Source organism: Cibotium barometz, chromosome 61 (genome assembly GCF_041138505.1).
Source record: "Cibotium barometz isolate CiBa-2024 chromosome 61, ASM4113850v1, whole genome shotgun sequence".
NCBI lineage: Eukaryota > Viridiplantae > Streptophyta > Polypodiopsida > Cyatheales > Cibotiaceae > Cibotium > Cibotium barometz.
The window spans coordinates 26,603,403-26,629,693 of NC_141106.1; the positions used below are offsets into that span (position 1 = coordinate 26,603,403).

Genomic DNA, 26,291 nt, shown 5'->3' on the forward strand with positions numbered 1-26,291 from the left:
AAGATGGCGAAAGCAGAAACGATATATTGCTCGACGAAATGCTCTGCTATGAAGAAAATCCACGGATGCCCAGTGGTTGAGAAACCTCGAAGCTACTAAGGTACATGACGAGTTTTCTAAGAATTGGGGTGAGGAATTGAGCAAGATATCCCTTGAAGGGAAACATAGGGAGGAAGTCACCCTTTGAGAACCGAAAACACCTAAGCTTATGAAAGCTAGGCTCCGAAAATGAAACAAAGCTTTGGCAGAAGCCGAGCGCGAGAGGCTAAGAAGGTGATGGCTAAAAAAAAAAAGGGAGGATGAGGATAAACCAGACCTGCTTTAAGTACCAAACCATTTCAAAACATATACAATTGACGAATGAGGTTCGATTGATGGTAAAAAGGGTTAAGTAAGATGGGTTATCCGCATCATACGATGGCCCAGCTGAAGTCAAGGAAATTGATATTGCAGAACCAAGGGAGGAAACCAAACCTGTTTATATCACTAAGGACTTGACTCTTGCTGAAGAAAATGAGCTTATTGCTCTCCTTAAGAAGTTTAAGGATTGTTTCTCCTAGAACTACAAAGAGATGAAGGGTGTATCACCTGAAGTGGTGCAATATATGATCCTAATCATGGACAGATCAAAACCAACCAAGAAAAAACCATACCAGATGAATCCTAAATATGCGACAATTGTAAAGGAGAAAATTGATAAACTCATTGCTGCGGATTTCATCTACGAGATAGAACATATAGATTGGTTGTCACCAATTGTAATTGTGCCAAAAAAGAATAGGAAACTTAGGATCTGTATCGATCTCAAAAAGGTCAACGCAACTACTAGGAAGGACCATTAATTGGGCGATTTGGACGGAACATATTAAAGAAAATGAATATGGCAATCACTTACAAGAGGATAAGATACCCTTGAACAAAGATAAAATACGTCGGCTTGTTAAGATAGCTACACCTTATCAATTAATTGATGGAGAACTGTATAAGCTAGGTAAGGACAATGTCTTAAGGATGTGGGGGAAGACGAATTTGTCACAATATTAGATGAAGCACACTCAAGGATAGCTAGAGGACATTTTGCTGGGGAAATTACAACTCGCAAGGTGCTTCAAGCATGACTATGGTGGCCTACGTTGTTTGGGGATGCCATAGAGTTTGTTAAAAGGTGCAAAGAGTGTCAACGATTTGCCTTTCTGTAACGAAGAGAGGACAGGATGCCACTCACCCCTCTGTTAAGACAACCTTTTGAGAAATGGGAAATTAATTTTGTTGGACCTATTAGTCGAGCTGCGTATCCATCACAATCTCAATATGTGATCGTGGCCACATACTATTTCACAAAATGGGCAGAGGCCAGAGCCTCTAAGCTAGCTGATGCATGAACAACAGCTAAGTTCTTATATGAACAAATTATTTCAAGATTCGGTTGTCCATTAGAATTAGTCAGTGATTATGTTTCACACTTCATTAATAATGAGGTGATTGATCACTTACTTGTTGGATTCCTTGTAGTCCACCAGAAGTCATCCCCTTGTTATCCATAGTCTAATGGTCAAGCAGAGAGTACAAACAAGATTTTATGTACTATCTTGACAAAAACATTAGAAGCAAGTCAAACAGATTGGGAACATAAGCTAACAGTAGCTTTATGGGCATATCAAACATTGTATAAGGTAGCGATAGGATATACTCCCTTCCATCTAGCTTATGGTGTTGAAGCGGTAATGCCTATGGAGCACCTAGTTCCAAGCCTAAGAATTGCAGTGCAAGAACAATTGACTGAGAATACATTGGCTGAAAGGCTAATTGACTCTTAGAGAAACTTGATGAAACTTGCATCATGTGGTCTTATGGTCGAAAAATTACGAAGAAAACGTTGGTTTAACAATAACTTGAAACAAAAGGAATTAGAAATAGGAGACTTTGTCCTCATGTATGGTGTAGGAAGCACCAAAAAAAAAAAGAAACTCAAGTATAGAGGATTAGGACCTTTTCAAGTGTTCGAAATCACACCTCAAGGGTCGGTTAGAATTGAAACAATTGAGGGTGTAAAAATGGAGGGTTACGTCAATGATGATAGAAGTAAGCTTAAACAATATTTTGGACCACTGACCTAAGAGATGCTCGTGCAAGAGCATCTTTTAAAACAACAAAAGGTGCTCGTAAAAGAAAAAATCAAGCAAGCTCAAGAAGAAGCTAAGGCAAGAGAGGCCAAGGCCAAACAGATATTCCAGAAGAGGGTATTACATGTGAACATGGCTTCACTAACCCTCCTGGATAAAGATGAACTGGACATTGAGCCAGCACAGCTAAGGGTGGAAGTCTCTACAGCTAAAAGTCATACGACGAGCACTGCATTAATAGATATAGGATCAAGTCATAATCCGATCTCATATGAGACATGGGTAGCTCTAGACAAAACCACACCTTGAGACCACCAATGCACAAGTACGAAGTGTGCACTTGTCAAATACAAAAGCTAAGGGATTTCTAAGTGTTAATGTTTCCATCAGAAATAATCCCTTGGTTGGGAAGGCGTTTGTTATGCCTATAGCATCTATGGAGGAAGAAATGATCCTGGGACGATCTTGGATTTGCGTGCCAATAATTATAATATCTAATGGGAAAAGAGAACGGCAAAATTGAATGAGAGCAACAATGTCATTTTCGTGCCCTTATGGAGCCCAATAAACAAAGGGAAGCAAGCTATGATTGAGGATATGGAAACACCAAGCACGGTAACAGTGGCTCACGTAACAGAGAAGACATCAACCCCACAATCCATACACAAAAAACAGCCAAAGTCACCAAGACTCAATAGTGCCTAAGGCAACTTGGAAACCAGTTATACAATGATGCGAAGGGAGTCAATAAGGAATTAGGAAAAAAGGTTCAAAGTACAGACAAAAGTACAGACAAGGGACAGAAATGGCCTTCAAATGTTAGTTGTGCTGGCAAAATTCTAAACAAAACCGCACTCCATAAGGTACTCATAAGCAATGGATTCGAAAGGAATTGCTAGCGGCACAAGGCTATTACCAAGTCAATATAACAATATAGGTGCCCAAATCCCACCCAAAGCCCATCATTGCAAAAACCTTCAGAAATAAAGAAAGGGACAGTAAGAGAAACCAAAGCCAAACCTTGGCTAAAATAAATGCTAGGAATGCACAAACATTAGTGTGGAGAAAGAAGCCAATTCAACAGGATGAACTAAAGATAACAAACCCACCACTTGTATCCACCACAATAGAGGAGCTGGGCAATGTTATTGAGAAGAAAAAGGAAAAGGTGCAACAAATGAACACAAATACAAATCCCAATCAACAGGATTCAGTAGAAGCACTCTTCAGTTGGATGGAGGGAAAGATCAAGCACTCTCACACGGAGCTAAAACGATTGCAAACAACAAATTCCAAAAGTGTCAAAGTACCACCTTGGTTCCCATGGCAATAAACAAATGGAAGTACAAAGGTATCCATTACTCAAAATGGATACAAGGTAAAAACGGGTTTAAATGAAAAGTGATCATTCATCCAACCAACTTTTGAATGCATGATTGAGAGTTTGAGCATGAAAGGATTGTAGGGTATCCACATTGCACACACTCTATACAAAATAGTTCACGTCGTGAACTGGTTCAAAATAGTTCACATCGTGAAATTGTCCAAATAGTTCACATCGTGAACCAATTCTCAATGGTTCACGCCATACAACAGTCACTTTTTCTTCGACCAATCATGGGAGGTCACGTGGCATATTTCATTAAGGTAGCCGCCCAATCTGATGACCATGTCATAAAATCAAATTTCTCTCCATTTTCGTGCATTATGCATTCGTCATTCTCCATCCTGTGCGATCCTCGAGCTTGCATCTCCATGCTTTCGATTCCCCTCTGATCATGTGCCTCTGAAATCGACATATCTGAGTTAAGGTGGGAGCTTGTGCCTTGCCTTCACGTTTTCTTTCCTTTTTTCGGTTCTTTTCTTCTTGAGCATAATTGTAATTGCATGATAGGAAATTCATACAAATACAAGAGTTTATTTAATTGCATAAGTGTGTTTGATTACTTTTTGTAACTGCAAAAACCTACATTCTCATCCTTTCACAAAACGCCACGCGATCACGTTGGTAACTCACACCTTGCACTCTTACGGTACTACATTTTCACAAAATCTGATTACTGCATATGCGTCTTTTGTTCCCTCCTTGACCTATACACTTCATAAACTACACTCACTAATTAACTCTTAAACAGGGTATATGTACAAATAGCTTCACGGGATTACACCTTACAATTTCACGGAAATACTGTTTCATGATGGGATTGCACCCTATACTTTCATGGAAAACGGTTTCATGGTTTTAAACTGTTTCACGATTTTAGACCAACTCACATAAATACTGTTTCATGAGATTGCACCCCGCATTTTCACGGAAAACTATTTCACGGTTTTAGACCAACTCACAAAAATATTGTTTCGCAAGATTGCACCCTGTATTTTCACAGAAAAATGTTTTCGAACTTTAGACCCTCACTTTCACGGAAAACAGTTTCCCAGTTTTAAACAGTTTCACGGTTTTAAACTAACTCACGAAAAAACAGTTTCACGAGTTTACACCCTGCACTTTCACGAAAATATAATTTCACGGGTTTAGATTGTCTCACGGTTTTAGGGAGTTTCACGGTTTTAGCCCGCCTCTCACAGAAAGACTGTTTCACGGTTTTAGACTGCTTATGGAAAGATAGCTCTATAGTACCACATCCCTGAGTGCTTGCAGAACCTCAAGTCATACAACACGGCCACTAAGAGGAAAAAGGTGACTAAAGCAGATGGAACCACATAACAGTTTTAATCTCATAAGATTTGATATGGGAGGCCTTATAATTACCACCATCTCTTAAGATACACTCTCTCACAATTACGAAAAGATGCCCTGGACGCCATGCTGAAGAAAAGTTCTTACAACTCCAACGGAGCTGAGTATGACAGCATCAAAGATGAGGTGACAGAAAAGGCCTGCAGAGCAATGTCGCTCATAATGCAAGTAAAGCCAGTGGATGTTAATCCCATTTTGGATTAGTATCCTCCTCCAATTGAGGACATTAATAAGTGTCATGAAACGGCACTATAAAAGTTATACATTATGAGATATTAGCCACCCAAGGCCTAGTTAAGTAAGTTTTGGGTGCCCAAGTGTGAATAAGGCCCAAATGTATATAAGGCATTTTCTCTTAATGAAAAGACACAATCCCCCTTTGTGCTATAGAGCTCTTCTTTGTGTCTTAAGAGAGATTGAGAGAGAGAATTCTAGCATTTGTTTCTCTTTTATGCTTGTATGATTCATGCTTGTGTTGTGGGAGAGAGAGTGATTGCCTTATGCGACAGTGTGAGCGACTCTACGGTGACAGCATGGAGATGGAGCTTGGAGGTTTGGATCTTAACAAGTGAGCTTGGAGGCCTCGAGGGACTCAAGTTCGAAACATTGGTAAGTGCCCTATGACAACTGTGTTCTATTGCTCTTCCTTTAGGTGAATGCATTGAGTTCTTCTTGGAGGTGTGGTAGCCCATAACATTTTTGGCACCGCTGCCAAGGAAACACCTTTGTTTCTTCCTTCCTCTTGGAGTTTCAACTCCCATTGCATAAGATTCATGATTGCCTTTGCATTCTGGTAGTGCATTGTGTAGGAAATGAATGGATAAGATTTGGGTGAAAGTAAAAAATCGTGTGAAATTGGTTGTGTTTGTTGTGTATATGTGTGGTGGAGTGGTCTTAGAATAGAGCTTCACTATTTTTTCTAGTTAATTATGATATTTGCATCATTGGAAGCATCAACGTGAATGAGCAGGTTGGTGTTCTTTTTTTTTTCTTTTCCAAAAATTCATAAAAAAACTAGAAAATAAGGAGCCATTAATTGTGCCTTGAACTTGTATTCCACTCCTTAGATATGGCACAATCATTTTGGGAACTATGATAAGTATTTGCACCCAAAATCATAATAGTCAACGCGGGAAGTTCCCACGTGAAACTGTAAGAAAACGTTCATGCCACGAACCGTTTTCTGCAACTTCACACCGTGAACCGCTTTCGACATAAGCACCGTGATTAACGCCGCAATTCACAGGATTACCTTGCCAAAAATAGGTAACCTTTATCCTTACACCTTTAACGCCATGAGGTCTGACAAAATTAAGAATCGTGAAAGTACAAAAAATCATTCACGACATGAACCATTTTAGAACTCTTCACGGTGTGAGCCATTTTTTGTTTACGACGTGAACCATTTTAGAAAACTTTCACCACGTGAACCCCTTATTTTTCACGATGTGATCTTTTTCCTGCAATCTCACGCCTTAATCAAATCCAAATCATGAGCTTGGTATAGTCAGGATAAGGCTAAGGAAGTTTTGAAAAGATTGACACCCATAACAAGGTAATGAGGAGTTTTGATTCCAAGAACAAAAATTGTTAAACACGTGAAAGTGTAGAAAATCGTTCACAACATGAACTGTTTTCTGACACTTCACGCCGTGAACTATTCTCTGCAATCTCACGGCCTCAAAAACAGATCGACAAAATCTGATCAAAACTTAGTTTTTGGGACATCAAAGTAGCTTATCAAATCATACATACATGCACTTAAGATTTGGAAAGCTCATCGGAGACGATCTTACACCTGACGATAGTGCATCAAACCACCCAGTATCTTCTTATCAAAAAAGTGTAGCTTTAGGTCACTCATTAAGCACTTGAGTGTCTTAAAGGAACTTGACCACCGTTGCAACTAGTAGTGAAGAGTCCATGGAAGAAGGGCTAAGGTACTCTAGGTTTGGGGAAGAGGAGAAACCACCCTCCCCAACCACATCCAGTGGTATCATTGATATTGCCCGGGGATTTTTTGGTCTCCAAACCAATCATGACGAAGAAGCGCAATCTATGGGCATGGGTCCTTCAACCAGCGCTGGACTTGTCCAAGGCAAGAAGTGCCCATCCAAATGTCAAATTTAGGTTTGTCAAACACGGGCACACTCCGAATGAGATAGGACACGGAAAGTGTGGCCAGGACAGGTCAAGTATTCTTCCCCACCTCAAAAGAAATAGAGTTAGATCTAAAAAGAATCGAGGTGGAACGATAGCTATGAGAGTTGAGCTTAAGGAAACAAGAGCTTGATACTCGAAGGGCGAGGAGCAGAACAAAAGGAGATGGGAGGTGCTAACCTCCTCCAATCACAGGGTAAGAAGCCGGAGATAGTCATGGGAAGAAGTGGGAGAAAATCCAAACTTAGAACCCATAAATGAAGAGCCTAGAGCTGAGGAAGGGTTTGTAACCCTATAAGAAGGGGATAATCTAGTAAGAGCCACGGGTGAAGTCTATACACCAAAAAAGATATTGAGTAGATGATCAATCATCCTACGTTCCTATAGGTTATGGAACTTTTAATTCTGCAAAGGCATGCAGAGGTAACTAATGAGGAGCCTATTCCAAGGTGCAGTGGGGCAGGACCATCCCACAGACCAAAGATACTTAGAAGAGCCAACATAAGAAGAGGACAAGGTTTAGGTAGGGGGGAGCAATTCCTCACAGACTAAGGGTGGACCCAGCCATTGACCTTAATGCGGCCACAAGGACGGATCTGTTGAATATGGATACAGAGATGGGCCGAGGAATGGTCAGGGAACTAGGCACTGCTCTAGAATCCCGACCCTCCCAGATGAAGCCACACATCATTTCCAAACTCGTCCAAAAATTCTATGGGGACAAAGATCCTATCCAACATGTAGAGATTTTTGAATCCACATGCAAAATTCTATGGGGACAAAGATCCTATCCAACATGTAGAGATTTTTGAATCCACATGCAAAACATGCGGGCCTGTTAGTGATGTGACAACAATGATCCATGCTTTCTCACTAACCCTGGAAGGGAAAGCGCATCAGTGGTTTCGAACCCTCAAACATGAGGATAAGGTTAACTTTGCTCGACTCAAGAATGTGTTTGTGCTCAGCTTTGCCCCAGAAGCGGTGACAGATGGAGCCCAGTGGGACAATTGCACAATATCAAACAAAAGGAAATGGAGTCGATGAGAGACTATGTGTCTCGACTTAAGCACTTAAATTCAAGGTGCAAACTATGGGAGAGGTTAACTGACGATCAGTTATTGCCTTGCTTCCAGAGAGGGGTTAGAGACCACAAGATGCATGATTATCTGTACTAGCCCGACCAGCCACTGTAAGTGCATGTTGCAAACTGGCAATTGAATAAGAAGATAATATGCTGGAATTGTTGCAACCGAAAGATGTCAGAATATCTTTGGCAACACGTCTTCGCATGTTTCGAGTAGCCAAAAGATTGGAACTCGGAGCAAGCAAGTCGGAAACATGACTGTAAAAACGAGCTCAGTAATGCAATACTAGAGAAATTGACTTCGCCCAATGACATGCGAGTACTCACTTGTACTAAATGTGGTATTTCATTTGATCAAGGATTTTCCATACCGCGCAAGTGGTTCGACTTCTCCATCGAATTAGGCCACCATCTGAACCATTAGTGTGCAACTTGGAAATATAACACCACTCAATGTCCTGACATGAGCCCAAGCCTAATTGGGAGACAAGGGGAAGAACCGAGCGGGTGCTACTATTTCCAGAACTAGCCGTAAGAGAAGAGTGAAAAAAGTGGGTAGGGGTAACACAAGGGTCACAATCCAAGATGGATCCGAAGAAGATACGATCGACATCGGATCCACCCAATCGAGAGAAGATGCAATCAACCACAAGGTGCCGGACCTAGGGGAGCAAAGGGAGTGACCATCAACTCCTAAAGGATTCGATGAGTACCCTAACACTGATGAGGAGATAAGAAAGCTCGAAGACACTAGAGGTGCTTAGTAGAAGAATGTCAATGGCTTCATGAAGCCAGGCTAAGGTCTAGGCTAACCGGGTCAGAGATACAATGTATCCACGAAACGAGCCAACAAGGGAAAGGGAATTGGACGTACCTACTCCAATTCTAGAAGAAACAAAAGAGGGATCTCAAGCAAACACAATGTCCAAAATGTTTAAGGAAAATGTGCTAGGTGAGTCCATCCATTCCTTCCCTATGGATGAATATGAGACACACACCTGGGAGGAACCCTCAATTACCAGAGACCCCAAAGACATCGAAAGTCTCGCTCACGGCTGTACTGTTTATACCTGTACAAATGCCATTGGGGTAACTGTTACGCAGTTCACCAACCCTATGGACAGACATAAAGGAATGGGGAGAAGGTGGACTAAATCCAACCGATACTATAGAGAAGGTTCTGCCACCTCTAGCAGAAAAAACCCTAAGACACACAAGGAAAACTCGAGTCATTATACCAGTTAATCAACTAGGACGTTATTACGAAAGGGATGACACAAATGCTACAATCCTGATTCATCATGGTGGCAGGTACCAGGAACTGGCTATCTTGGATGGTGGGGCAGGGGTTAGCATCATCACAAAGCGTTACTTGGGAGAACTGGGGAAAACCCGATCTAAAAAGGGCATATCTAATTATTAAAATGGCTAACGAAACATCTTCAAGGCCTATTAGACTTTTGGAGAATGTGAAACTCAAACTCTTTACATTTCACTACCATCATACATTTGTGGTAATGGACTTCCTGTGCCAACCTGACTCATATGACATAATATTGGGGAGACCCTTCATGAGGGAATCCAAATTGGTGCATGATTGGGCATTAGATTATGTGCATGTGCATAGGGATTCACAAATTTTAAAGATAGATATGAGAACATGGAAAGCACATCCCATGGAAGGATAATTGTTCGGTAATGATTTGGTCACAACAGAGCGGACCGCATCTGTGTACAAATATGCCAAACCACGGTGGAAAATTCCAAGAAAGAAGAGGAAACGGAAATGTATGCATCACTTTCTGCTCCAAAATTCAGTGAAAACTGGATGCATGTGCTAGTGTGATGCAACCCAGGGGGATCCAGTATGTGGAATCTCAAAATGTCCCTCTACGAGCTCTGTTTGTATGGTTAATTGTTATACCATTAATGAAGAATCAGAAGAGGAGACCTCTAGCATAGAAGGGACCGTAACACAAAGCTGTACACCAGCACACTCAACGCCTTAGAAGATGGCGAAAACATAAATGATATATTGCCCCGATGAAATGACCTATTACAAAGAAAACACATGGATACCCAATGGGGCTAAGATACCTTGAAGCCACTAAGGTACATGATGAGTTTTCCAAGGATTGGGGTGAGGAGTTGAGTAAGATATCACTAGAATGAAAACACAAGGAGACAGTCACTCTTCAAGAGCCAAAAACACCTAAGCTTACAAAAGATGGGCATCAAAAACGGAATAAAGCTTTGGCAGAAGCCAAACATGAGGCTAGAAAAGTCATGGCTAAAACAAAAAGTGAGAATGAGGATAACCCAGACTTGCTCTCAGTACCAGACCACTTCAAAACCTATGCTGTTAAACGAACGAAAAGTGGTCCGATTGATGGCAACAAACAAGGGTTAAGGAGGATAGGCTATCCACATCATACGATGGCCCGGAGGAGGTCAAGGAAGTTGATATTGCAAGACCAAGGGAGGAAGCCAGACTCATATTCATTTCTAAGGACTTGACTTCGGTGGAACAAGAGGAGCTCGTTTGCCCTCCTAGGAATTTAAGGATTGTTTCACTTGGAATTACAAGGAGATGAAGGGTGTACCACACTGAGGTAGTGTAGCATACCATTCCAATCATGGAAGGATCAAGGCCAACCAAGCAGAAACCATACCAGAATCCTAAGTATACGACGATTGTAAAGGGAGGAAATAGACAAGCTCATTACTGCTGCGGATTTCATCTATGAAATCGATCACACGGATTGGTTGTCACCAATTGTAATAGTGCCAAAAAAGAATGGAAAACTCAGGGTATGTGTCGATCTTTAAAAGGTCAACGCAACGACTAGGAAAGACTATTACCCATTACCCTATACGGAACATGTTTTAGAGAAAGTGGCCGGTGAAGAAGCTTACAGTTTCTTGGATGGATTCTCTGACTACAATCAGGTGTCCATAGCACCAGAAGAACAGCATAAGATAGCATTCAATATACAATGTGGGGGACATTTACATACAAAGTCATGCCCTTCGGTCTCACCAATGCCCCAACAACATTCTAGCGCTTGATGTGCACAGCCTTCAGACTACTTGTAGAAGTGGTTGGAGGTATTCATTGATGATTTGTGTGTACACTCTTGATGGGCGGACCATCTGGCTTGCTTAAGGAAAGTGTTCGAGCAATGTCGATTATATCATATATCCCTGAACCCTTTAAAGTGCCAATTTTGGGTTAAGTGTGGTGTGATATTGGGACATATTGTCTCAAAGAACGGTATATCCACGAATGATAGCAAAGTCAAGTTGATACTAGAGCTGCCACCACACACCCACTAACTACAAAGGTGTGTAAAGATTTATGGGCCACGTTGGGTATTACTGTTGCTTCATCATTTTCTATGTTGAAATCGCCAGGCCATTGTACAAGCTATTCATTGTCTTTGAATGGATTGAGGAATGCCAAGAAGCATATGATCGATAGAAGCAGGCATTGGCTAGTGCGCAAATTCTATGACCCCCTAATTGGGACCTCATATTTCATGTGCATATTGATGCATCAAACTTTGCTATTGGATGTGTACTAGCCTAGCCCGATGAGTTCAAATTAGACTATCCAGTCTGCTTCGCTAGTCATCAATTAAATGATGCAGAGGTAACCTACACCACCATAGAGAGAGAAGGATTGGCCATGGTTTATGCTGCCAAGAAGTATTGACACTACCTATTGGCCAACAAATTCATATTTTTCATGGACCATCAAGCCTTATTGTACCTAGTGAATAAGCCTTCCACCACGGGAAGAATCACACAATGGTTGCTATTACTGTTGGAATTCGACTTTATAGTTACAATAAGAAAAGGGGCACAACATGTATTAGCCAATCATATGTCAAGAATTCCAAATGGGAAACTAGCAACGAGCATTGAAGATGATCTCCCTAATGCTTGTCTGTTCAAAATAGACATGGTACCCGAATGGAGCGAGAAGATATTTGATTATCTAGCTTATGGTTTTTCCCTTGAACAAATATAAAATACAGTGGCTTATCAAGCTTACTGCACCTTATCAATTAATTGCAGGAGAACTATACAAGCTAGGGAAAGACAATGTTCTAAGAAGATGTGAGAGAATATGAGTTCATCACAATATTGGAGGAAGCTCGTTCAAGAATAGCAGGGGGGACATTTTGCTGGGGAAATCACGGCTTGCAAGGTGCTTCAAGCAGGATTATGGTGGCCCACATTTTTTGGAGACGCCATAGAATTTGTCAAAAGGTGCAAAGAATGTCAACGTTTTGCTATCCCACAACAAAGGGACAAGATGCCGCTCACCCCTATTAATGGGGAGTAGATTTTGTTGGACCTATTAGTCCAGCAATACATCCACAAGCCTGATATGTGATCGTGGCCATGGACTATTTCACTAAATGGGTAGAAGCCAGAGCCTTGAAGAAGCGAGCTGATGCACGAACAACAACAAAATTCTTATATGAGCAAATTATCTTGAGGTTCGATAGCCCATTAGAATTAGTTAGTGATCGCGGCTCACATTTTATTAATGAGGTGATTGATCATTTACTTGCTGGATTCTTGTGGTCCATTGAAAATCATCACCTTATTATCCCAAGCTAATGGTCAAGCAGAGGGTACAAACAAAATTTTATGTACTATCTTGACAAAAACCTTGGAAGCAAGTTGAACGGACTGGGAACATAAGCTGACAATAGGCCTATGGGCATATCGAACATCGTATAAGGTAGCACGGGATACACTCCCTTCCATCTAGCTTATGGTGTTGAGGCAGTAATGCCTATGGAATATCTAGTTCTGAGCTTAAGGATTGTAGTGCAAGAACATCTGACGGAGAATGCATTAGCTGAAGGCTAATCGACTTAGAGAAGCTTGGTGAGACCAGGCTAATAGCATCACTTGGACTCATGGTCAAGAAACTACATAGGAAGCATTGGTTTAACAAAAATTTGAAACAAAAAAGAATTGGAAATGAGAGACCTTGTCCTCATGTATGGTGTATGAAGCACCAGAAAAAAGAAAATCAAATACAGAGGCCTAGCACCCTTCCGGGTGTTTGAGATCACACCTCAGGGGTCGGTTAGAATTGAGACAATTGACAACGTACAGATGGAGGGTTACGTCAATGGAAGCAAACTCAGAAAATATTTTGGACCACTGACCCAAGGAGATGCTCTTGCAAGAATGTCTCTTAAAACAACAAAAACAGCTCGCAAAGGAAAAAATCCAGCAAGCTTAAGAAGAGGCTAAGGTAAGGGAGGCCAAAGCTAAACAATTACTCCAGAAGAAGAGAATGTTACACGTCAACATGGCTTCCTTGACTCTCGCGGGGGACGAAGAGGAATTGAACATTGAGCCAGTACGACTCAAGGTGGAACTCGCTATAGCTAAAGGCCATGCAACGAGCATTGCACTAATAGATATAGGATCAAGTCATAACTTGATCTCATATGAGACATGGGAAGCCTTAGATAGACCACACCTTGAACCCACTGATGCACTAATAGATATAGGATCAAGTCATAACTTGATCTCATATGAGACATGGGAAGCCTTAGATAGACCACACCTTGAACCCACTGATGCACAAGTACGCAGTGTACACTTGATAACTGCGAAAGCTGAGGAATTTTTATAGAACCTACTCATTTCAAAGTTGGACTTTCTATGTGGAGGGGAAAAAAAACTTATTGCAATGATTGACTTGGGGCAAGTCATAACTTACTCTCATATGAAACATGGGTGTAATTGAAGAAGCCAGAGTTAGTAAACATCAGCTAAAGTTAAAAAAATGCATGTAGAAACAATAGGGGGGCTTGTTTGGGAAGTTTAAAATTAAATATTTCTACCAAAAATAACCCTTGGCTGTGTATGATTTTTGTAATGCCTACAAGTGCCTTGGAAGAGAAAATGTTGCTTGGACAAAGTTGGATCTCAACTATGGGCTGTGCTAGCAGTTGAGGAGTAGCGGTTGAGGCTGGTAAGGCTAATGCTTGTTTACCTTCGCATGGGGAGCATTTATCGTGGGTGTGGAAGTGGTTGTTTGCCTTCACATGGGGAGCATTTATCGTGGGGCTGGTTGTTTGCATTTGTATGGGGAGCATTTTTCGTGGGTGTCGAAGTGAGTTTTGGTACCAACAATGAGATGTATCTTGATTCCCATGGCACTCAATGATGATGATGATCATAATTTTTTTTAAATCTTGGCCTTAGCAAATAGACACTCCATGCTTGTTTATTTTTGGTAATAAATTACACACCGAACCATATCTCTTCATGGAAATAAGTGAGGGTGTGCAGCCTATGAAACAAGCTGGGATTGGTTACCCTTGGGCTATCCTTGTAGCCTAATAAGTTATGCAAATTGTCTATCAACTCATCCATGCTCATGTCCTTGACTAGGACTCTTTTTTGGTGGTGGTGGTTAGTGGACTCCCTTATCCAACAAAGGCTCTGGGTGATGCACCTCCTATCTCTTAGTTTAATTGGATGACTTCTAACCACATGAATATGCAAAAGACATGATAAGGATGGCATTTAAAATAGGAGGAGGTTGCCAAACATTTAAAATAGGAAAGGGGGACAAGACCAAGCCAATCCACATGTCAAGGATGATGACCAAATTTGATGGAAATGGAGATCTCATTTAGAAGTTCAATCAAGATTATGAAGTCATTGGAAGGATTGATGACCCACTAATATCTAATCATTTAAACTTTGCCCTGAAGGCAAAGCAAACCAGTAATTTAGGATACTAAACCACTGGTCTAGTTGTTTAGTGTCCTAAACCACTAAACCACTAGACCGACACTAATCAACTAAACTACTAAACCCATTTGAAAAGGCCAACTATGAGGCCCATTGCTCAAATCTACACCCTCAAGCAAGAGGAAGGAGAGACCATATTGGACTGCATTGCGAGAGCCACAAGTATCTCTAGATGAGATGCAACCCCCATAGAGAAAGTCTAGATGACTTATTTCTCATTGGCCAAATTCATGATCGGCCTTAAGAAGAGAAAAAAGCTTTACAATCATTTCTACTACATGTCTAGACAGTACATCTTTGATGAGTACCACGACCTAAGTAGACAATCTCTAAGATAGGGATGTCAAAATCATTAGACTGATTTATGATCGACCTTAAGAGCAAGATGATTCATGATTATCTCTGTTGGTTTAGACACTATATGTTACTGTCCATGAGGCAGTGGACCTAGTAGGACGTAAGGGGATGGTTATGCAAAACCATGTGTATCTGGGTTTAGAGTTGTGTGCCCCATGGGGTTGTGGAATATGTAGATTCTAATGGCATTGGTCTTATGCTTGCCTAGATGATATGAGGTTGCACATTTGTGATAGGACACATTATGTGATTGCCCTTATGAAACACCTGGGTGTAGTCCTCTCTATAACTGGTTCTTTTTAACCTTTTTTTGCATTCCATATTCTTTGTTTGAATAGAGAGGAACTAGAACTTGGTTCCATGATGAAGAAGCTTCCAAAATGGTACTCCTACTACACACTGTGTGTGCAGTAGGACCAAGTTAGGAGATGGTACTCCTGCTGCACACTATGTGCAGCAGTAGGAGTACCATCTCAAAAGGGTGGTTTGTCTACCCAAAAGAGACATGTCTCACAGTGGCTATGGGGCTACTTGAAAAACTAACTCGTGACATTAAAAGTTTGAAAAAGGGTGGTGTTCAACATGGTTTGAGAACTTTTGGGTGGAGCAAACCTTGATGATCCTGGTGATCCTGCTCCTCCACTAGAGCTTCGCCCAAACATAGGGTAATTATTGCCCTTTTTATAAAGTTTATGGTGGCATTTACTGAGCATGTTAATGAATCTAAGCTTGAAGGACCATGGCACCTCCATTTTCAAGGATTCAAGGTTTCTCCACTCACGTATGCATTTATTTACCTCATTTCTTCTCAAAGCTCCTCGTTTGAGGTAGATCCAAAGGAGTCACACCTTCTATAGCAAGGAAGCACTCTAATAAGTGTTGGTCATTTGATGGGACCAAAGGCTAAGTGGGTTTAAGGAAGTATGGTTTGATCTCTTGAGTGAATCAATCTCTAGTACTTCCTAAAGCAGGTTTAAATGGATTCAAACACGTGTGTTCCTGTCTAAGTTACAAAAAATAAATGTTTTTTTTTGGTATTTTTCTTCTTTTTAAGTTTGAGCTTTTTGATTTTTTAAACATTTTTTATTTGGCTCACATCATGTTTGCGAACTCACTTCTCACATCTTAAACCTTTTTTATTTGGCTTACATCATGTTTGTAAACTCATGTCTTAGATCTTGTGGGCTCATAATTGGTAGCTCATATCTCACGTCTTGTGGGCTCATGTCTAGTAGCTCATGTCTCATGCCTTGTGGGTTCATGTCTAGTGGCTCATGCTAGTGCCTTATGCCTTTTGGGTTCATGTCTGGTGGCTCATGCATTTTGTTTTGTATAAAATAGACTCACACAAGTCTAGTCTGGTAGACTCATGTCCTAGACTCACAAGGGCTAGTGAGCTAGACTTACCCCACACCTGGGTAGGCTTAGGTTTTGCTGTCTCACGTCACGCTAGCTATGCTCACATATTTTTTTAATGAAATAGACTAATGTATTTTAGTTTTTATGGAATATATACACTTGGACATGGATTCTAAGTGGTGCTTGGGGCTCCATTCTTATCACAAGGTTGGTGAGAAATTATTAAGTAATAATCATCCTAATAATTAAAAAGGATATGAATTTTCCTTTAAATTTGATATACTGGTATAGATTATATTACATGAAGATATTTTTTGGACGTGAGTATGTGTCCTTACAAGTCTTCAAGGAAGTTTGAATTAGCTAGTATAATATTAGGCTGAACTACTTCTAGGCTCATGTCATGTCTGGTACTTGGCTCATGTCTCAATTGGGTAAACTCACTTCAAGTCTCTATAGGCTCATGTCACGTTCTTACACACTCACATGTTTCTATAAACTGCTAGGTTCACATCATGCCCCTATAGATTGTTAGGCTCAGGACTATGAGCTCATGCCTCCTAACTTGAGAGGTGGTTTGACCTAGCTTTTGTGATTTTTCAAGGTTTCAATACAAGAAAATGAAGGTATAGCCACGAAAGGTAGCCACAAAATAGTGAGACTGATGTAAGTAGTGATAGTGATGACATCGATTGTACGTGGCTATTTCGCAACTATACATTTATGGCTAACAGTGCAGTTGTGCCATGTGTAGCCACACCAATATCGAGGCACATAGCCATGTTGATTTAAAAAATGGATTCTAATGCCCATGCTAGAAACATGTAGTACCTCTTATTGCCTGACCTACCTACCTTGATCTTCCTTTATCTCATTTATCTTCTTCCTTCCTTGCTCTCCATAAGCATAGTGCTCTCTTCCACAAGCACAATGCTCTCAATCATAAGGTATGTGTCTCCTCCCTTTGTTTTTTTCAATCAAAATGCTTGTATTTTCCATGTCCTTGTCCATTCCTCCTCCTCTCCAATCCCTCTCTCTCTCTCTCTCTATTAATTTAATATTCTTTTTTTAATGTGTTTGGTTTAGCACTAATGTAAAGACTCTTTGGGGCATGCTCAATTTAGTTAGCTCTTGAGGTAAGCTCCAACCCTAAGCTTGATGCTTATGTCTTATGGCTTTTTTGGGGTTTAGGGTTTTGGTATGCACACATGTTGCCTAATACTTTATGCTCTATGCATAAGCTCTCTAGTTTATACTCTATGCATAGAGAATAATGCTTTATTCTTTTGATTGGGCATGCATAGACTATATTGCATGCATAGAGTATAAAGAGAGATCTTTTATGAATGAACTATGCATAAAAGAGAGCTCTCTATGCACAGAGAGCTCTTATGAGCTCTCTTATGCATAGAGTAGAAGAGAGCTCTTATGAGCTCTCATAAGTGCTCTCTTATATGCATAATGCTCTAAGCTATGCATGAGCTCTCTGTGCATAGCTTATGAGCTCTAATGAGCCATGCATAAAGAGAGCTCTCTATGTACATAACCTCTCATGGGTTATGCATGAGCTCTTATAAGCTCTCTTATGCATAATTTTTTTCATATAACTCATGTTTCTTTGATGTATAGGTCTTCCATCTATCTTGCGTAGCTCTATTCTCCCTCACCATACACTCTTACGATAAGCTCTGGACCCGGTGCTCTTTATTTTAATACTGCACTCCTAGGTGCTTTGGACGTACCTTTTTTTCACATGCATAAGAGATCCCATGCAAATGCATTGAGATCTATGCATTTACATAGGGGCTCTTACCTTATGCAAATGTATTGAGCTCTATGCATAAGGTAGAGCCCTTATATGCAAACGTATTGAGCTCTATGCATAAGGTAGAGCCCTTCTTGCAAACACATTGAGCTCTATGCATGCATAGGGCTCTCTTGTATAGAGTGCTCTATGCATGGATATAGCTCTCTATGCATGCATAGGGATCTTTATGAGCTTTGTGCATGCATAGAGGGATCTACCTCATGGATATAGCTCTCTATGCATGCATAGGGCTCTCTATAAGCTCTATGCATGCATAGAGCTCATACTCTGTGTGAGCTCTATGCGTGCATATAGAGTGCTCTATGCATGGATATAGCTCTCTATACATGCATAGGGCTCTCTATGAGCCCTATGCATGCATATAGAGTGCCCTATACATGGATATACCTCATGCATAGGGATCTCAAGAGCTCTATACATGTACAGAGGAATCTACCTTATGGATAGAGCATGCATAGAGTGATCTATGCATGTATAGAGGGCTCTACCTTGTGGATAGAGCTTACATAAAGTGCTCTATACATGGATATATATCTCTCTATGCATGCATAAGGCTCTCTATAAGCTCTATACATGCATAGAGTGCTCTCTATGTATGTATAGGGCTCTTTATCAGCTCTATGTATAAATATAGCTCTCTATGAGCTACATGAATGCATAGAGATAGAGCTCTATATGCATGCATAGAGTGCTCTTTATGGATGCATAGGGCTATATATGAGCTTTATGCATAGGGCTATATATGAGCTTTATGCATGAGTGCTCTATGAATGGATATAGCTCTATATGCATATATAGAGTACTCTATGCATACGCAGAGCTCTATATGGATGGATAGAGTGATCTATGCATACATAGAGCTCTGTATAAGCTGTGTCCATGTATAGAGCACTCTATGCATGCATAGAGAGCTCTATCTTATGGATAGAGCTCGATATGCATAAATAGAGTGTTCTTATAAGCTATGCATGACATATGTGCAAAGAGAGGTCTCTATGTGCAGAACCTCTCATGAGTTATGCACAAGCTCTCATAAGTCCTCTTATACATAACTTTTTTCGTATAACTCATGTTCCTTTGATTTCTAGGTCTTCCATCTATCTTGCACGGGGACTGCACAAGCTCTAAACCCAACACACTTTTTTTTTAATGCTACACTCCTAAGTGCATGGGAGTACTTTTTTTCACATGCATAAGAGCTCTCATCATACAAATGCATTGAGCTCTATACAAGGGCTCTTATCTTATGCATAGAGCTCTCTTTGAGCTATATGAATAAGGTAGAGGCCTTCTTATACAAATGCTAAAGAGAGCTCTAAGGCATTTAGCTCTATACATGCATAGGGCTGTCTATTGTTAAGATATCGAGCTTAACTAGTGCGCATATGGATGACACGTCAGGAGGATAGCTCCATGCTTATGCCACTTGCATGGTTAGTGAGATTATGGTTAATATGCTACCAATGGTTAATATGCTACCAATGGTTTACATACTATGTGATAGCCACTTTTGTATGCCTCATTAGAGTTATGAGGCATAGTTATAGCGTGCTAGCTCATATAGTCGAGTTCACACTATGGAGAGACCTTATATGTTTTAGTAGTAGAATACTTGCACTTATAGTATGTGCTCTTATCTTTATGTTCTAGAGAAGAGAAGATAATAGAAGAAAATTTAGCCATCTATCTCTCTTGTGTGATTGCCTACTCTTATGTGTATGTATGCTTGCTTGCAAGGAGCTTAAGCTCACCCTCTTCTCCGAATTCTTGTCAATATCAGAGTGGCATCGGTTTGCGAGAAGAGAGCTCAAATTGCAAGCTAGAGGCAAGCAAAGAAAGCGACATGTAGATAAGGGTAACTTCATCTCTTTCCCTTCGATTTAGAAGCAAATCAAGAGCACCAGGTAGGCACAAGAGTAAGATGCACTATCACATCTTGAGCCTCTCCTCACAATGAAGCAGAGGGGTATTATATTGTATGGGCAAGGTCTCATAGGACCTTAGTGATCTCAAAATTTGGATTCGAGGCCATTTTGGGCCCCGTTTGGATGTGCAAGTTTTTCATCGACACTCATGTGAAAGTGTCAATTTATTTTGATTGTGTATGCCTAATTTTTGGTTCGATGCATAGTTATGGTAGAAATTTGGTTGTAAGATATCATATACAGAGAATCTAAGATTTGCAGGTTGTTGGGATGCGTGTTTGTGTAACTGGTTCACATATAGTGGTAGTATAACAAGTTTACAGTATCATAGAAGGTGACTGTGTTGGAGATTATAGGTTTTATGTAAGTATAGAAATATGTATAGTAAATATATAATAATATAATATGATAATGATGAGTTTCTATGTGTGTGAGAGTGTGTTGTGTATAAGAGATGGGTGTGAGAAGGGAGAAAGAGTGCAATGTGTGTGTGAAAACACCTGAGTGCACAAGAGATGCTTTCTTTATTAGTTCTACTACGGTTATATCTATACAAGTGGTAGAGACATAGAGAGAATGCATGTGAGAGACACACAAAAATATGCGTCTATGTGAGAGAGTCACACATAGACACATGCACACACTTATACACAACACACACATATACATACAAATATACAAAAGTATTTACACTCACATGTTTGTACACATACAGACATAGATGCAACACATACAAGCAAAGCACTTAAAATATATGACCAGAGCTCATATCTTCGCATGCACGTTATAAATGTATGAGGAGTAATATCTAAGGGTCTGTTGTGAAAGTAGTGAAAACCTAAGAGAGAGAGAGAGAGAGAGAGAGAGAGAGAGAGAGAGAGAGATATCGCTCCACCATGGCTCGCTATGACAGAGCAATAACCGTCTTCTCGCCGGATGGGCATCTGTTCCAGGTGGAGTATGCCCTGGAAGCCGTTAGAAAGGGAAACGCAGCGGTCGGAGTGCGCGGGACGGACACAATCGTGCTGGGCGTCGAGAAGAAGTCCACTGCCAAGCTCCAAGATGCGAGGTTTATTCCCCTCCCTCCCTCTCTCTCTCTCTGCATCACAGGTTTAATGGTCGATCAGTATGCTTGCTTGCGTCCACTCTATTCTAATGATCCGTCGCCAGAGATTTGTTCATATGATCACAACCGAGGGCCTATCAATCTAATTCGAGGTGCCATTCAAGCATGGCACAAAGAATCTAGAAGGTGCTTGCTGCACCCGTGTAGCTAGTAATGGTGTTGACACTACATCCCTGAAAGCGGATGTAGGAGATTACAATCATGTTCTTGACGCAATCTTCATGTTTAGGTTCTTTAGTTAGATTGGAATAATAAATAGCCTTGATGTTAGTTAATATCTTTGGCTGGCTATGGAGATGTTCCACTGTATAATGGGAAGGATTTGTAGCTTGATTCCCAAGGGTAACGAAGTTGGGTTATTACATCTGATGTCAAGTTTTAGAAAAGCATGACTTTTTAGTAGCAACGCATGAACAAAAGTTGAGTAGCATATATTTACATGCTCATCATTACCATCAGCAGATCAGCCTTAGCATTAACATCATCATCATCAGCAGCATCACCATCAGCATAAGTAGCATAGAGAGGCTCCAGGGTCTTGTCGGCAGCCATCAAGCAGTCAGTCGGCAGCCAGCTAAGTCCTAGGCCGTGGCCAACAGGATGGGCAGCATTGAATGTGAAGCGCAGCAATTTAATAAGGTTCAGCACATATATATAAGCATAAAGTTCTCATTCAGCAGTTATCAGTTCATTCATCATTGCAGAAAGTCTAGCATTAGTAGAAATCATGTAAAGGGGCGAGAGGTCAACTCTCCGTTGGGGCTGACCAAGGGCTCAATCATGTACAAGCATTCAGTCACCTTTTGTACCATATGAAATACAAGAAAACTTGACACTGATTCTCTCTCTTCTTCTCTCTCCTCTGGCTTAACTATATGTAATCAAGCTTAGCCTTTAGGACTGTGGATCAGTACAGCAAGGCTTCCGGGCATGCAACATTGGTATCAGAGCATTTAGGCTCAACCACTAAGCATAGTCCCAAGGAAGGTGCACAGTCCCAGCATAAGAATGTAGCAGGGTAGTAGATGGAGTGGTTTGCAATAGGTGAAGCTAGAGGAAGCATTCCCTGAGGGCATGTACGAATAACCAGTACGTCATTAAGCTTTCAGATTAGTTGCAAAGGCCTTGCAACAGGCATGGTCAGATCTGGTTGGTGACTTGCCCTTGTGTTAAGGGTAAGGAATAGTAGGTATGGGGAGAGCAGTGGAACAAATGCTGAGTTCTCTAGCAAGACTTGGAAGTGGAGATCAGAAGTGGAAGGTGTTTAGACAAAAATATTAAAGTCAAAGTCAAAGTGAGAAGTAGCAAGTCAAAGTTAGAAGTCCAAGGAGGAAGGATGACAGAGTATCGAACCCGTCATCTAGTTTAGCAAGAGGGGATGTCATGTGTACGTCTATGTCATGGCATAATCCTCGGCAAGAATCTCATAATCCTTGAGTAGGACAGTAGTTAGGACAGCATCTAGAGCATAATCATCATGACCATCATCGGCCTTAGCATCAACATCATCATCGTCATCAGCATCGGCCTTGTGTTAAGGGTAAGGAATAGTAGGTATGGGGAGAGCAGTGGAACAAATGCTGAGTTCTCTAGCAAGACTTGGAAGTGGAGATCAGAAGTGGAAGGTGTTTAGACAAAAATATTAAAGTCAAAGTCAAAGTGAGAAGTAGCAAGTCAAAGTTAGAAGTCCAGGGAGGAAGGATGACAGAGTATCGAACCCGTCATCTAGTTTAGCAAGAGGGGATGTCATGTGTACGTCTATGTCATGGCATAATCCTCGGCAAGAATCTCATAATCCTTGAGTAGGACAGTAGTTAGGACAGCATCTAGAGCATAATCATCATGACCATCATCGGCCTTAGCATCAACATCATCATCGTCATCAGCATCGGCCTTAGCATCAACATCATCATCATCATCATCATCATCATTAGCATAAGCAGCATAGAGGGGCTCTAGGGTCGTGTCGGCAGCCATCAACCATTAGTCGATATCGAGCAGACACCTAGGTAGCAGGCGGCTAAGTCCTAGGTAGTGGCCAATAGGATGGGCAACGTTGAATGTGAAGCACAACAATCTAATAAGGCATTTATGCATTTATTGTCCAAGTAAACAAGCCGACGGACTAGCCGATTGACACCTCAGCACATATATATAAGCATAAAGTCCTCATTCAGCAGTTATCAGTTAATTCATCATTGTAGAAAGTCTAGCATTTGTAGAAATCATGTAAAGGGGCCAGAGGTCAACCCTCCGTTGGACTAACCAAGGGCTCAATCATGTACAAGCATTCAGTCACCTTTTTGTACCATATCAAATACAAGAAAACTTGACACCAACTATCTCTCTCTTCTTCTCTCTCATATGTCTTAACTATATGTAATCAGTATCTTGTTCTTAATGAGGCTTAGGACTATGGATCAGCACAAGAAGGCTTTCGCGCATGCAACATGTTGATACCTCTATGACCTCCAACAAGAAACTCATGGGCATCATGGAAAAATACTTGGCGCTTTTCTTTGAGTACACCTAGGTGGTTCTTGTAAAACAACCAGCCATCCCGTATACTGTAGTGGCTTGGTTCTGAATTGAGGGCCAACTGATACTGAGTCTCGAATTCTTTCGAATCTGCATACTATGCCTTCATGTTGTCTAAGTCCTTTCCTCAAATTTCTAGCATAGTGGACTCGTGCAATGTTTGAATCGTGCCTTTACGACTGAGAGCATCGGCAACGAGGTTATTCTTATCAGGGATGTATTCAATCATTCATCCAAATTGTTGGAACAATTGACTCCATGTGGATTGCCCGTCACTTCATTGGGCACTGAGCATGGTTTGCAACCATTTAAGTGTTAGTCTTAACTATGAAATCTCTCCGATAAAGGAAATGTTTCCAATGTTTTAAGCATTGTCATCACCCTAAAAAGCTCTTTGTCATACATTGAATATTTCTTTATGGCTATTCAACTTGTGGCTATAATAAGCCATTGGCATACCATCTTGTTGTACAATAGCTTAAACGGCTAGGATATTGGCATCGGTAGTCACCTTGAAAAGATCATCCTATGATGCCATGTTTAAGATTGGTGACTCAGAGGCAACTTTCTTCAATGCGTGGAATGCCTCTAAAGCCTTGCTTGTGTGTAATGGACACTTTTTGGCGACAAGTCTTTACACCCTTGAGCAAGTCTATGAGAGGTGCTGCAAGGTCAAAAAACTTGTCAATATGCGTATTGTAGTCCTGGCAAAGATCCACAAATGAGCGGATTTCTTGGGCTGTCTTGGAAATATCCCAATTGAGTATGGCCTGTATCTTTTCAGGGCGAGGCTAATTCCTGATGAGCTAATGATGTATCCCAGGTAATGGATTTTTAGTACTCCAACTCACTTTTCTTGGCATTGATAAACAACTCATTATCCTACAAGAGCTACAAAACTTTTGCCACATCTCGCTTATGCTGCTCGATAGTCCCTGAGAAGATAAGGATATCATCTAAAAAGATGAAGATGTGTTTGCCAATGAAATCCCGAAAAACCCAAGACGTTATCTTGTTGAACGTTGTTGGTGCATTGGTCAAGGCAAAAGGCATCACCACAAACTTATAGTGGCCTCGCTTAGTCCTAAAGGTAGGTTTAGGAATGTCGGCCTCAAAGATTCGAACCTGATGGTAGCCACTCTTAAGATCCATCTTGGAGAAAAATTTAGCACCATTGAGTTTCTCTAGGATGTACTATATTCAGGGCATGGGAAATCTATTCTTAATTGTGCACTCATTTAGTGCCATGTAATCCACACATAAGTGTGCAGTCTTATCCTTCTGTTGGACAAACAGGATGGGAGCCGCAAATGGGGAGGAGAGGAAGGCTGGATATATCTAGCTCGGAGTACGTGGGATAAGTGTTCATAGTGGTTGAGTACTTTAGATACGGTGCAGTACGCATATGAGTACGTAAAGTACACATCGGGATGAGTACTTTAAGTACGTTCACTTTTTTTTAAAAAATGTGTTAAAAAAAACCACATATTGTAAATCATTCATAATTTAGCAACATTGATACACAAAGATGCACAAAAAACAATTGAAATGCAAACATGTATGTTATATAAATGTCAAATGAGCTGTCAAATGAGCTGCACTGCATACAACATGAAGGACTGTCCTGCTGAAGCTGAAATCCTAGTACATACTACAAAGTACAAACGCCAATAGCCATATGGCCGGCTCTCACTCATCATCATCCAAGCCTGAAGATGAGGATAATGAGTAGTCTCCATTTGAGAGGAGATTCCCATCAGAATCATATAGTGGCTCCCGCTCCCCCACATCACTTGGTATCTCCTCAACAATGGTAGAGGTCCCAGGTATCTCCTCAGGAAGAGTTTGCATTTGGTGCTTTGGACCACCTCTACTGATCGCTCTGGCGGCTCTTCCTATGCCATGTGCTCCACGAGTGCCTCTAGAGGTGGAAGGACGACTATGCTAAGCTGAAGAAGTAAGGGAGCTGGTAGTGAGAGCTTGAGACCGAGCTTGAGTGACGCGTCTATCAATGGTCTCGAGCTCTCTGTGAAGCTGTCCGTATATCTCCTCTTACTTATTACGTAATATGTCACTCTCCTCGGCATGTTACTGGTTGTGGCGCTCGAACTCCTCAACATCAACCTATGGAGCATGTATTCACTAGTACTTATTAGTGACTAATCACTTTAAACTTATTATGAACTTTGAAGTGCATCAGTATGTCGTAAATTTTTTTAACTATTTTGGTCT

At 40.9% G+C, this 26,291-nt stretch overlaps 1 protein-coding gene across 2 annotated transcripts in view; it reads left to right on the plus strand.

Moving 5' to 3' along the window:
- Nucleotides 1-21,151: 21,151 nt before the first annotated feature.
- Nucleotides 21,152-26,291, plus strand: part of LOC147604702 (proteasome subunit alpha type-7) — a 34,414-nt gene continuing 29,274 nt past the window's right edge. Inside the window, exons 1-2 of one of the 2 annotated variants that reach the window (XM_086794574.1) lie at nucleotides 21,152-21,250; nucleotides 21,281-21,464. In XM_086794574.1, the coding sequence (XP_086650700.1) occupies nucleotides 21,292-21,464 (173 nt within the window). In that variant the 5' untranslated portion in view covers nucleotides 21,152-21,250; nucleotides 21,281-21,291. Of the gene's footprint in view, nucleotides 21,465-26,291 lie in introns of both variants that reach the window. The other variant, XM_086794573.1, reaches the window with a different exon arrangement.